Source organism: Salvelinus alpinus, chromosome 29, assembly GCF_045679555.1.
Source record: "Salvelinus alpinus chromosome 29, SLU_Salpinus.1, whole genome shotgun sequence".
NCBI classification, from domain to species: Eukaryota; Metazoa; Chordata; class Actinopteri; order Salmoniformes; family Salmonidae; genus Salvelinus; species Salvelinus alpinus.
This window is the reverse complement of record NC_092114.1, coordinates 20,022,131-20,036,512: the sequence shown is the minus strand read 5'-3', so window position 1 is coordinate 20,036,512 and position 14,382 is coordinate 20,022,131. Positions and strand designations below refer to the sequence as shown.

General features: G+C 42.0%; 1 protein-coding gene across 1 annotated transcript; it reads left to right on the top strand.

Moving 5' to 3' along the window:
- The first annotated feature begins 7,466 nt into the window (after positions 1–7,466).
- On the top strand, positions 7,467–13,168 carry LOC139559248 (ras-related protein Rab-25-like). The gene is made up of 5 exons (XM_071375055.1): positions 7,467–7,792; positions 8,747–8,942; positions 10,923–11,116; positions 11,445–11,525; positions 11,703–13,168. The coding sequence occupies exons 1-5, from the start codon at positions 7,759–7,761 to the stop codon at positions 11,828–11,830; spliced, it is 633 nt and encodes a 210-aa protein (XP_071231156.1). The 5' UTR covers positions 7,467–7,758; the 3' UTR covers positions 11,831–13,168.
- The last annotated feature ends 1,214 nt before the right edge of the window (positions 13,169–14,382 follow it).

Here is a 14,382-nt window from a genome sequence, read left to right as displayed (position 1 = left end):
CCTTTGTCAGGTCAATGAAGAGAGCAACAAAATGTTGCCTTTTATCCATACTGTTAACCACATAATTTATAACTAAGGATGCAGCAGTGCTATGACCTGGTCTAAAACCCGACTGATGTACATTTAGAATACATTTCAAAGGTAAGAAAGATCTTAGCTGAGAAAGAATCAAGGATTCAAATATTTTAGCTAGGAAAGAAAGTTTTTAAAAAGGCGGATAATTATTTAGGTCACAAGGGTCACCACCTTTGTGAAGGGGGAGCACACGGGCCGCCTTTCAAATCTTGGGGAAAGTACCATCAGGTTCTTGGGGATATAAAAATATGAGTTAATGATTCAGCAATCGGGGGGCAGAGAGCTGCAGCAAAAATGGATGAATCATATCAGTGCGAGTGGATATGGATACACATTATTGCAAATGCTGATCAATAAAATGTCTGTCAAGTAAATTGTTGAAATATAAACAAAAGATTCACTTGAAGTTGAAGGGTTAACTGTGGAGTCAGCTAGAGGCTGGCAGAGAAAAGAGCAGTTGATTGACTGACCGGGGTCAACTACATCACCGTTTCTCTCAAATAAAAGCCTGCCGAGATAAAAATGATGATTAAAAGCATAACTTATCCCATTCATCTCAGTTATGATGCCAGAGTCAGACAGAACTTGCTTAGGCAGGGAATATGAGGAATTTGTAAGCTTCAGTGCATTTACTGTTTTCCAACATTTTGAAGGATCACCAGCAGTCAGAGAGAGAGCTTAAAAAGTAGCTTGATTTAGCTTTTATAATCGAGATAGTACATCTGTTTCTCAATTGTCTGAAAAATTGCCAGTCCACTACGGAGTCAGTTTTCCTTGCTTTGTCCCAGGCCTGATTTCTCGTCTGAATGAGCTTAGATAACTTTGAAGAAAACCAAGGCTTCGATCTATCTCTGACTGTTAAAACCTTTTGTCAATAGGGGGAGCTGTTAGCACTTTTTTTTTTTTGACGTTGCCAAATTAAACTGCCTAGTACTCAATTCTTGCTCGTACAATATGCATATTATTGTTATTATTGGATAGAAAACACTCTCTAGTTTCTATAACCGTTGGAATTATGTCTCTGAGTGGAACAGAACTCATTCTACAGCACTTTTCCTGACAGGGAGTGAGATTTCAGAAATTTTGGCCTCTGGTCCCAGGTCAGTTTTAATGTCCCTGTGAATGCTATGAGGATACAAACACTGCCTACGCCTTCCTCTAGATGTCAGTAAGTGGTGACAATTTGAATGGAGTCGATTGCGCAATCAGGGCCTGTATAAAACACCAAAGACCGGAAGGAGCTTTCTTTTGGACCCTGCGCTCGACGCACGATGGACGTCGGACTGGCCTCTTTCCAAGCCTTGGTTTAGCCAGTAATATATCGCCGGTCATGTTTTTACTCGTTATAGGTGTTAAAAACATCATACGGTAGTTAATTTAAACCGTTTTATAGCAATTTATATCCGTTTAGTGCGATTTTGAGGCATTTATTTGTGACGTCCTTCCATGAGCTGGGCACTTTTCCTGTACATACCGAACGTTAGTGGCCATTTCGACGGGACAAGAGGACATCTTTCGACCAAAAGACGATTAGACCGGAGAAAGGATACATTGCCCAAGATTCTGATGGAAGAACAGCTCATAGTAAGAACTATTTATGATGATAAATCGCTGTTCTGTTGAAAAATGTTAAACGCATATATCGCCATTTTGTTTTGTGTAGCTTCGCTTTGGCGGACCCGGTATTGCACAGTAAGGATAATTTTAGAAATGTAATTCAGCGATTGCATTAAGAACTCATTTGTCTTTCGATTCCTGTCAACCCTGTATTTTTTAGTCAAGTTTATGATTAGTTATCGATTAGACTAGATCACTCTCAAAGATGGCGCCCGACATTTTCAGGCCAGTTTTGCTACTATTCTCATTGTATAACCACGTTTTTTTGTGGCTAAATATGCACATTTTCGAACAAACTCTATATGTATGTTGTAATATGATGTTACAGGAGTGTCATCGGAAGAATTCTGAGAAGGTTAGTGAAAAAATTAATATATTTTGGTGATGATAACGTTATCGCTCCCTTTGCCTTGAATTCATGCTGGGGTAACGTTTGCACATGTGGTATGCTAATATAACGATTTATTGTGTTTTCGCTGTAAAACGCTTAGAAAATCTGAAATATTGTCTGAATTCACAAGATCTGTGTCTTTCCATTGCTATGCTTTGTCTATTTTTATGAAATGTTTTATGATGAGTAAATTGGTAATACACGTTGCTCTCTGTAGTAATTCTAGTCGCTTTGGGGAGATTTGTGATGGTGGCTGCAATGGCAAACTATGATTTATACCTGAAATATGCACATTTTTCTAACAAAACCTATGCTATACAATAAATATGTTATCAGACTGTCATCTGATGAGGTTTTTTCTTGGTTAGTGGCTATTTATTTCTTTATTTGGTCGAATTGGTGATAGCTAGTGATGGAGTGGAAAAATAGTGGAGTAAAAAAAATGGTGTCTTTTGCTAACGTGGTTAGCTAATAGATTTACATATTGTGTCTTCCCTGTAAAACATTTTAAAAATCAGAAATGGTGGCTAGATTCACAAGAAGTGTATCTTTCATCTGGTGTCTTGGACTTGTGATTTAATGATATTTAGATGCTACAATTTACTTGTGACGCTATGCTAGCTATGCTAGTCAGTGGGGGGGGGGGTGGGGGGTGCTCCCGGATCCGGGTTTCTGAGGCAGTAAAAGTTAATTGTTTAAAAGGGCCGTGCTTATCTGTCAGAGGAATAAATATGGATTAGACATTTTTTGTAGCCAACTCAGGGTCAGAAATACAAGAGACCGTGGCTAAATCAAAGCAGACTATGTCATGTAAAAACCCTTGAGCAGAAAACATTTAAAAATGTATTTTCTTAAACGTAGATAAGTGTTTTGGTGTTTTGTGACTCTAATGCCCTCAAACTCAATTCTGGACCTCGAAACCAGTTCTACTGGATTTTTTTTATTGTTCCCCTCTAATCAGGTACTGAGTTAGACCTGGGATGCCAGGTGTGTGCAATTCATTATCAGGTAGAACAGAAAACCAGCAGGCTCCGGATCTCATAGGGTAAGAGTTGAGTACACCAGCTCTAATACATACTATGGGACAATGATCACTGAGATCATATGCAAATACTCCACTAGACAAATATTTGTTTTTTTAAATAATTAAATTAATTAATGAAAAGAGAACAGGGTTTTCAGATCACTTGAGTCAGATTCAAATTAATGCATATACTTTTAAATTGATCTGAGGCCGGAGATAGCCAATCCAGAGTCAAATCCCCTAAAATGACCAACTTCGAGAACAGAAAAGGTGTTAAACACTCCGATATAGCACCAATAGCATCCACCATGGCGGCAGGGGGGCAGGAAATCCCAGTAACAAATAAATGTGTATTCTGATTTATGGACACATCTACAACCAGGAGCTGAAATTTCTTAGGATCAGAAATATTTAAAGATTGAGATGCCATGAAATGAGATTTTACATATATGGCCACTCCTCCCCCTTTCTGTAATCTGTCACATCTAAATACATTCCAAGAGAACCAGAATGTCAGGATATGAGTCCTGTACCCAAATGTCAATTGTGTCAATTTTTTTAATCATACTTCACACATTTAGGTGCATTAGTCCAAGCCCCCTATGAGATTTAAAGTCAGAGGGGGTATTCAGATCATTCCCATAAGAGCTAACAGGCAAATGGTCATCTGCAGCTATTTGTTGACTGAGCTGAGACTTTGCCACGGTCCCTGGCCTTGGCAACCAACGGACCGTGTGTGGAGTGGCAAACTTGACAACTTGCGTGCAGTGGGTTTCGAACAACACGAGGCAGGTTTCCATTGACCCAGGTTTATTCGATAAAATCAATGTTGTGACATGTGTAATGGAAACGGCAGATAGGTCAATAGGAGAAATGTTCTAAAGATCGACAATATTTTCATCCGTTCGACAGGGGTACATTTTTCTTCTGTCTAACTAACTTTTAAGCCTCATATTAACTAGAAACTTTCCTAAATGGATAATGGAAACACTTCAACCACTTAAAATGTAATTTTTTTGGGGGGTGTGACATTACATCCAGCTGTTTCCATGGGGAAAAATGGTGTTTGACCAGATACAATGATATTTTACATTAAACAAATTGACAAGACTTTCAGCACACTTATATGGAAGTACATTCAACAAGCACAGCACTTACACAAATGACTGATGATTGGCTGAGAGAAATGTATGATAAAAAGATTGTGGGGGGGGTCTGTTTTGCTAGACTTCATTGCGGCTTTTGACATTATCGATCATAGTCTGCTGCTGGAAAAACGTATGTGTTATGGCTTTACAACCCCTGCTATATTGTGTATGAAGAGTTACCTGTCTAACAGAACACAAAGAGTGTTCTTCTTCCAACATACTCCAGGTAGAATCAGGAATTCCCCAGGGCAGCTGTCTAGGCCCCTTACTTTTTTCAATATTTACTAACAACATGCTACTGGCTTTGGGTGTGTTATACACGTCAGCTACTACAGCGACTAAAATGACTCCAACACTTAACAAAGAGCTGCAGTTAGTTTCAGAATGGGTGGCAAGGTATAAGTTAGTCCTAAATATTTCAAAAACTAAAGCATTGTATTTGGGACAAAATCATTCGCTAAACCCTAAACCTAAATTAAATCTTGTAATAAATAATGTGGAAATTTAGCAAATTGATGTGACTAAATTGCTTTGAGTAACCCTGGATTGTAAACTGTCATGGTCAAAACATATTGATACAGTAGCTAAGATGGGGACAAGTCTGTCTACAATAAAGCGCTGCTCTACCTTCAACAATGCAGGTCCTAGAGGCTCTAGTTTTGTCGCACCTGGACTACTGTTTAGTCGCGTGGTCAGGTGCCACAAAGAGGGACTTGCAATTGTTCAGAACAGGGCAGCACGGCTGTCCCTTGGATGTACAGTGGGGAGAACAAGTATTTGACACACTGCCGATTTTGCAGGTTTTCCTACTTACAAAGCATGTAGAGGTCTGTAATTTTTATCGTAGGTACACTTCAACTGTGAGAGACGGAATCTAAAACAAAAATCCAGAAAATCACATTGTATGATTTTTAAGTAATTAATTTGCATTTTATTGCATGACATAAGTATTTGATACATCAGAAAAGCAGAACTTAATATTTGGTACAGAAACCTTTGTTTGCAATTACAGAGATCATATGTTTCCTGTAGTTCTTGACCAGGTTCGCACACACTGCAGCAGGGATTTTGGCCCACTCCTCCATACAGACCTTCTCCAGATCCTTCAGGTTTCGGGGCTGTCGCTGGGCAATACGGACTTTCAGCTCCCTCCAAAGATTTTCTATTGGGTTCAGGTCTGGAGACTGGCTAGGCCACTCCAGGACCTTGAGATGCTTCTTACGGAGCCACTCCTTAGTTGCCCTGGCTGTGTGTTTCGGGTCATTGTCATGCTGGAAGACCCAGCCACGACCCATCTTCAATGCTCTTACTGAGGGAAGGAGGTTGTTGGCCAAGATCTCGCGATACATGGCCCCATCCATCCTCCCCTCAATACGGTGCAGTCGTCCTGTCCCCTTTGCAGAAAAGCATCCCCAAAGAATGATGTTTCCACCTCCATGCTTCACGGTTGGGATGGTGTTCTTGGGGTTGTACTCATCCTTCTTCTTCCTCCAAACACGGCGAGTGGAGTTTAGACCAAAAAGCTCTATTTTTGTCTCATCAGACCACATTACCTTCTCCCATTCCTCCTCTAGATCATCCAGATGGTCATTGGCAAACTTTAGACAGGCCTGAACATGCGCTGGCTTGAGCAGGGGGACCTTGCGTGCTCAGACACCCATGCATATGTAACGGATGTGAAATGGCTAGCTAGTTAGCGGGTACGCGCTAGTAGCGTTTCAATCAGTTACGTCACTTGCTCTGAAACCTAGAAGTAGTGTTGCACCTTGCTCTGCAAGGGCCGCGGCCTTTGTGGCGCGATGGGTAACGATGCTTCGTGGGCGACCGTTGTTGATGTGTGCAGAAGGTCCCTGGTTCGCGCCCGTGTCGGGGCGAGGGGACGGTTTAAAGTTATACTGTTACATTGATGCTGTTGACCCGGATCACTGGTTGCTGCGGAAAAGGAGGAGGTTGAAAGGGGGGTGAGTGTAACGGATGTGAAATGGCCAGCTAGTTAGCGGGTACGCGCTAGTAGCGTTTCAATCAGTTACGTCACTTGCTCTGAAACCTAGAAGTAGTGTTGCACCTTGCTCTGCAAGGGCTGCGGCCTTTGTGGCGCGATGGGTAACGATGCTTCGTGGGCGACCGTTGTTGATGTGTGCAGAAGGTCCCTGGTTCGCGCCCGTGTCGGGGCGAGGGGACGGTTTAAAGTTATACTGTTACACATACCCCACAAGACATGCCATCAGAGGTCTCTTCACAGTCCCCAAGTCTAGAACAGACTACGGGAGGTGCACAGTACTACATAGAGCAATGACTACATAGAACTCTATTCCACATCAGGTAACTGATGCAAGCAGTAGAATCAGATTTTTTTTTTTACTGATAAAAAATACACCTTATGGAACAGCGGGGACTGTGAAGCAACACAAACATAAGCACAGACACATGCATACACACACATGATAACATACACACTATACACACATGTACACATGGATTTAGTGTTGTAGATATGTGCTAGTGGAGTAGGGGCCTGAGGGCACACACTTAATGTGTTGTGAAATCTGTTATGAATGTATTGTAATGTTTTTAAAATTGTATAACTACCTTAATTTTGCCAGGCCCCAGGAAGAGTAGCTAATGGAGATCCACAATAAATACAAATACAAGATACAGTAGTTAAATGGAAACGCACCCTAGCAGGCAAATGTCATCTATTTTCTATGCAAACTTTCTAAATGTCAACAACAACAAAAATTACTAGACAAGTTAATGAAAACACAGTTAATGACAAATGTATACAATTTGGGGGAAATTATACCACCACCCAAAAGGACACTTTAGAGAGTGGAAAGGCAAAGGGGCATAGCCCTATCTGTGCACGTCTGTAGTAACAACCAGAGGTAAGAGTTGCCCTCAGGATCAGCTGATCTAGGACCCAATTACCCTCCACAAATCATAACCTGAGGAGGAAACCAAAAATGATCTTAGATCAGTGTCTAAGGACAAGTTTCTCCTATTCACCATAGCACTGCTTCACCTATCATACACTGAAGATGCACCTGTCAGACGAAATAGACAGACTAGATGGGGAGGGAGGGAGGGTGGAGTCTATTCTCTTGTGATAACTGTACATGCTAGTGGTTCTACCTGTTACACCTGCTCTGACATCAACTTCCCCCCTCCGCCTCTGCCTCTCCCATGTGTCAGCTGAGCCACAGGAGGAATCGGCAGTAGCAGGGATCGTCTCTCTGTCTGTCCATAGACAAACTGCCCCCATCTACAGATAAAGAAAGAGGAGTGTCAGTGTTAGCCTAGCTCTAACCTGTTCTCTCTCTTTCTCCTTCATTTTCACTTCTGTTACACTGTCTCACTACGTTGGCGCCTTGGGAGACAAGAGAGGCGCTTGTCTCTGCTGTTCTCTCTTTTTTTCTCTCGTTCTCCCTCTCCTGGGACCTAATGCAGTAGCACTCCTCTACCAGGCGGAGGAGGAACCCACCAGGGCTCAACAACGGCACAGTATGGGTGACGAAAGCTACAACTTTGTCTTCAAAGGTGAGTCTTGTTTGTCAAAGAAGCTGATTCTATATGTAAACAAATCCCCCGGGATGTCCTTTGGGTGGTGAACCATTCTTGAAACCATTCTTGAAAAACACGGGAAAGTGTGTGAAAAACCCTGCAGCATTCCAGTTCTTGACACAAACTGGTGCACCTGGCACCTACTTCCATACCCCGTTCAAAGGCACTTAAATATGTTGTCTTGCCCATTCACCCTCTGAATGGCACACATACACAATCCATGCTTATAAATCCTTCTTTAACCTTTCTCCCCCCCTTCATCTACACTGATTGAAGTGGATTTAACAAGTGACATCAATAAGGGGATCATAGCTTTCACCTAGATTCACCTGGTCAGTCTACGTCATGGAACGAGCAGGTGTTCTTAATGTTTTATAAACTCAGTGTAGATGGTACTGTTGTACCTGAAACATCTAACATTGCACCCAAGAAACGTAATAATGATATAAGTAACTGACTAAATAAAGGAAACAGCAACAAGATTCTACAAGTTCCTGGAACTCTATTGGATGGATACGACACCATTCTTCCACAAGAAATTCCATAATTTTGTGTTTTGTTGATGGAGATAGAAAACGGTGTCTCAGGCACCGCTCCAGAATCTCCCATAAGTGTTCATATGGGTTGAGATCTGGTGACTGAGACGGCCATGGCACATGACTTACATCGTTTCATGCTCATTAAACCATTAAGTGAACATTCGTGACCGGTGGATGGGGGCATTATCATCCTATGGGAGCATAACCATGGTAGCCAAAATAATGACTAAAATAATGGCCTGCCCAGCATTTTTATATATGACCCTAAGCATGATGGGATGTTAATTGCTTAATTAACACAGGAACCACACTTGTATGGCAGCACTTGCTTTCAATATACTTTGTATCCCTCATTTACTCAAGTGTTTCCATGATATCTGTCATCCTTTAGTGGTTCTGATTGGTGAGTCTGGTGTTGGGAAAAGCAACCTGCTGTCTCGCTTCACCCAGAATGAGTTTAACCACGACAGCCGCACCACCATCGGAGTGGAGTTCAGCACCCGCACTGTTCAGCTGGATAACTTCGCCATCAAGGCTCAGATCTGGGACACGGCAGGGCTGGAGAGATACAGAGCCAACACCTCCGCGTGGGTACACACATCAGGACACACGTGCACTCAACACACACATACGTGCACACACCAGAACGCATGCATGGACATACACACACACTCCTTGTACACAACACATACATTAGAGTGCTAGAGAGCCAATCACCTCAGTGTGGATAGATACACACATACAATGTGTTCAGAAAGTATTCAGACCACTTGATTTTTTCCACATTTTGTTACGTTACAGCCTTATTCTAGAATTTATGAAATAATTTTTTCCCTAATTAATCTACACAGAATACCTCATAATGACAAAGCAAGAACAGGTTTTTAGGTTTTTGCAAATGTATAAAAAAATTATAAAAACAGAAATAACTTATTTACATAAGTATTCAGCCCCTTGCTATGAGACTCGAAATTGAGATCAGGTGCATCCTGTTTCCATTGATCATCCTTGAGATGTTTCTACTACTTTATTGCAGTCCACCTGTGGTAAATTCAATTGATTGGACATGATTTGGAAAGGAACACACCAGTCTATATAAGGTCCCACAGTTGACAATGCTTGACAATGCAAAAACCAAACCATGAGGTCGAAGGAATTCTCCGTAGAGCTCAGAGACATGATTGTGTCGAGGCACAGATCTGGGGAAGGGTACCAAAAAAATTCTGCAGCATTGAAGGTCCCCAAGAACACAGTGGCCTCTATCATTCTTAAATGGAAGAAGTTTGGAACCACCGAGACTCTTCTTACAGCTGGCTGGCCGGACAAACTGAGCAATTAGGGAAGAAGGGCCTTGGAAAGGGAGGTAACCAATAACCCGATGGTCACTCTGACAGAGCTCTAGAGTTCCCCTGTGGAGAACCTTCCAGAAGGGCAACCATCTCTGCAACACTCCACCAATCAGGGCTTTATGGTAGAGTGGCCAGACGGAAGCCACTCCTCAGTAAAAGGCACATGACAGCCCGCCAGTTTGCCAAAAGGCACCTAAAGGACTCTCAGACCATGAGAAACAAGATTCTCTGGTCTGATGAAACCAAGATTGAACTCTTTGGCCTGAATGCCAAGCGTCAAGTCTGGAGGAAACCTGGCACCATCCCTACGGTGAAGCATGGTGGTGGCAGCATCATGCTGTAGGGATGTTTTTCAACGGCAGGGAATGGGAGACTAGTCAGGATCGATGAAAGATGAACGGAACAAAGTACAGAGGTCCTTGATGAAAACCTGCTCCAGAGTGCTCAGGACCTCAGACTAGGGTGAAGTTTCACCCTCCAACAGGACAACGACGCTAAACACACAGCCAAGACAACGAAGGAGTGGCTTCGGGACAAGTCTCTGAATGTCCTTGAGTGGCCCAGCCGGAGCCCAGACTTGACCCTGATCGAACATCGCTGGAGAGACCTGAAAATAGCTGTGCAGCGATGCTCCCCATCCAACCTGACAGAGCTTGAGAGGATCTGCAGAGAAGAATGGGAGAAACTCCCTAAATACAGATGTGCCAAGCTTTTAGCGTCATACCCAAAAAGACTTGAGGCTGTAATCGCTGCCAAGGTTCTTCAACAAAGTACTGAGTAAAGGGTCTGAAAACTTATGTAAATGTCATATTTCACTCTTTTTTATATCAATTTGCAAAAATGTATATTAACCAGTTTTTTTGCTTTGTCATTATGGGGTATTGTGTGTAGATTGGGGAGGGGGGGGAAACAATTTAATACATTTTAGAATAAGGCTGTAATGTAACAAAATGTGAAAAAAATGAAAGAGTCTGAATACTTCACGAATGCACTGTTTATGCAAACACAACCCCCCCACCAAGTGAACATCTGACTTCACTTTAGATGTCCCTCTCTCTGGTTCTCTCTCTCTCTGGTTCTCCCTCTGTCGATCTCTCTCTTTCTCGCTCTCTCTCTGTTTCTCGGTCTCTCTTGCTCTCTGTTTCTCTCTGTCGATCTCTCTCTCTGTTTCTCTCTCTTTCTCTCCCTCTCTCCGTTTCTCTCTCTTTCTCTCTCCAGGTACTACAGAGGGGCGGTGGGGGCTCTGCTGGTGTATGACATCACCAAGCACCTAACCTATGAGAGTGTGGAGCGTTGGCTGAAGGAGCTGTACGACCACACTGAGCCCCACATGGTGGTCATGCTGGTGGGCAACAAGTGTGATCTGGATACCCTGAGGACCGTGCCCACCGAGGAGGCCAAGGACTTCACAGGTAATAATTTACTTACCAGTTAGTTAAAAGTTACTTACTAGTTATTTACCAGTTATGAGTTACTTAGCTACTAGTTAGTTACCAGTTACTTACCAGTTACCTGTAACTTAGTTACTAGTTACACAAGTGTGCAATATGCAGTCAATGACAGAAAGTGGCAGAATATTGCAAAATGTTTCATATTGCTTTTCCATTGAATAGAATATCAATGTCTGATGGTAATGTAAAAGAAATGACCAACTTTGCATCAATGAAAAGGAATTCTAAGGTTGGTTTTGAGTATGATGTCCGTAAGAATATAGTCAACAAGGTATTCCTTCTCATGCAGAAAAGAATGGCCTCTTGTTTATGGAGACGTCAGCTCTGGATTCTACCAACGTTGAAGCTGCTTTCCAGGAAGTTCTCACAGGTTCTTATTATGTTGCTCTTGTACTTCATACCTTTATCTAGAAAACGTTAGACAACACCATGTCATGTGGATCTCTACTATTGTACTTGGTGCACTTTTCTGCCATGCACCTTTTCTGTGACGTGTGTGTGTAAGACCAGCATCACTTTTTGACGTGATGATATCTGTTACCCCCAGCGATCCACAAGAAGGTGGCCAGTCGAGAGGTGCCCCGCGTGTCCATCACTGCCGTGACCCTGTCCAGTACTATTGGACCAGCTAGCGACACCCAGGAGAAACGCAGTACCTGCTGCAAGAACCTCTGACCAGTTCTGACTGGTTCTGACCAGGTTTGACCTGTTCTAACTGATTATCTTCAGTTCTACACAGAATCGTCCTACTCTGCCCTCATTCAGGTTAAAGGGAATAGTGTATAGGACTGTCCAAACCAAAGACCAGGCAAGTCAAATCAAGCACATTTAATTTACAGTGCATTTCACAATTCTCAACAAGACAGATTTAAGAGACATGCCACATTTATGTACAGTTGGTCAATATTGACACTATTGGTGCTACCGTCATTCTCCCTGCTTGGCTAAATGTTGCTGACCACAACATATTTGGGTGGATTTTTTTCTTCTTCTGTATGCTCGTTTTTAAACTTTAGCAGTTATTATACAGCAAATACATCTTGATTTGGTATATTCGAAAGGAGGAACTACATTATTTTGGTATATACATCATGTTAGGTTGACCACATAAAAAAAATCGAAAATGCGGGACAGCGGTATGATTTGCGCGATATTCGAGTGACAATGTAGCCTACACACAAATCCCCCTCCCGCTGCACCAACAGAGCTAATTGAATAGCACGTAGCATAGTCTTTTGCCTCGCGCAAAATTTGGTGATACAGAAACGAGAGACCACTTTTGTGGCTGTTTTATGAAAATCTGCAAATATTTGGCCAAGAAAACGTTTCTTGTTGGTCTCAGGGAATGTAAAACAGTTAGGATGGGAGACTTAAAACGGGATTGAGTGAAGTAGCAGCAAATATCTAGAATGAGCAACTAATGAGCATCACAAGTTTTTTTACTTAGTTTTGTAGCTCTTCGTTAGAAGCACACATATTGTAAGTAGTAACTGTCCTCTCCAAGTAACTAGAATTTAGCCCGAAAAGATTTGACAAATGTGATTGGTTGACGATATGACATTGGCCTAAATCTCGTTCATAAACGCAACGTGACTGCAAAAGACAGGTTGGAATCAATTCGTATCAAATTAATAGGACGTCTGAGTGAAATACGGGGACAAATCTACCTTTAGTAAATTAGTGGGGTTTTAATTTGTTGATAAAATGCGGGACATGATTGTTTGCGGGAAGTGGGACAAAATGCCAAAATGTGGGACTGTTCCGCACAATCCGGGACATGTGGTCAACAATTATGCGCATGTGTGGTTTGTCACCAAGATGAAAAAACGGTATGAGGTTTTGCGTTGACAAAATGGGAACACTTGTAAAGGTTAAGTTAATGACAAGTATATTTGGCTCGGGAGACTTGGTGAAGACCAAGTAGAAAGATTCATGAATTTGAAATATTGAAGTTTGATATTGCAGTAACTATGCACTGTATGTAACATTTTGTAATAGACATGTATTTTACAACCAACTTGTCATGACTCTTTTTAATTGAAGATTTCTTACATGCTGACTAGACCAGGCGCCGCCTGCGTCCGCGCACATGTGGATTTTGTCCACCCACACCAAACCGATCAGGACACGCAGGTTGAAATATCAAAACGAACTCTGAACCAACTATATTAATTTGGGGGACAGGTCGAAAAGTATTAAACATTTATGGAAATTTAGCTAGCTAGCTTACTGTTGCAGGCTAATTTGTCCTATTTAGCTAGCTTACTGTTGCAGGCTAATTTGTCCTGGGATATAAACATTGGGTTGTTATTTTACCTGAAATGCACAAGGTCCTCTACTCCGACAATGAATCCACAGATAAAAGGGTAAACCGAGTTAGTTTCTAGTAATCTCTCCTCCTTCAGGCTTCTTCTTCTTCTTTGGACTTTATATGGTGGTTGGTAATCAACTTTAAGGTGCATTACCACCACTAACTGGACTGGAGTGTGGACCTCAGTTCATCTTTCAATCACCCACGTGGGTATATGCTCCTAAAAACCAACGAGGAGATGGGAGAGGCGGGACTTGCAGTGCCTCAAGCGTCACAAATAAAACCAAGTTCTATTTTAACGCCTGGCTACGCAGACACTCGTTGATGCGAGCGAGCAGTGTGTGTGCAATGATTGAATAACATGTATGTGTACATTTATTTTGCGACGCAGGCTGTGTGGTCTGCATGTTAGAGATTGCTGAGTACTCTGTCATTCACTCTCACTATTATCCTCCAGAGGGCAGTGCTATTTAAAATACATCTACGGTGGTACGAGGACTCAACAAAGTGGTGTCTCAATAGGTCTACATTTGATATGTAATTCCTTATCACACATATTTCCTTCAGTATTTTATGAATAAATAAACATCATAAACACAGATAAATGTTTGATCGGTCTTATTATGGGACTTTGACCTAAATGAATGGCATCGTCTACATTTCGATTGAGACAATTTGAGCGTGGTGTCCAGGTAAGTGTTAGTGTTGGTCAAGGCCCATGTCATTCTCTCATAACACCCACATACTGTGTCGTTCTCTGTCAAACACACCTGTGCAATGGTACCTGGTTAGAGAGGACAGCAGTGTCAATGGAGGGAGCGATTCATTCTCACAAACAGTACCAGTCAAAAGTTTGGACACACCTACTCATTCAAGGTTTTTTCTTTATTTGACTATTTTCTACGTTGTAGAATAA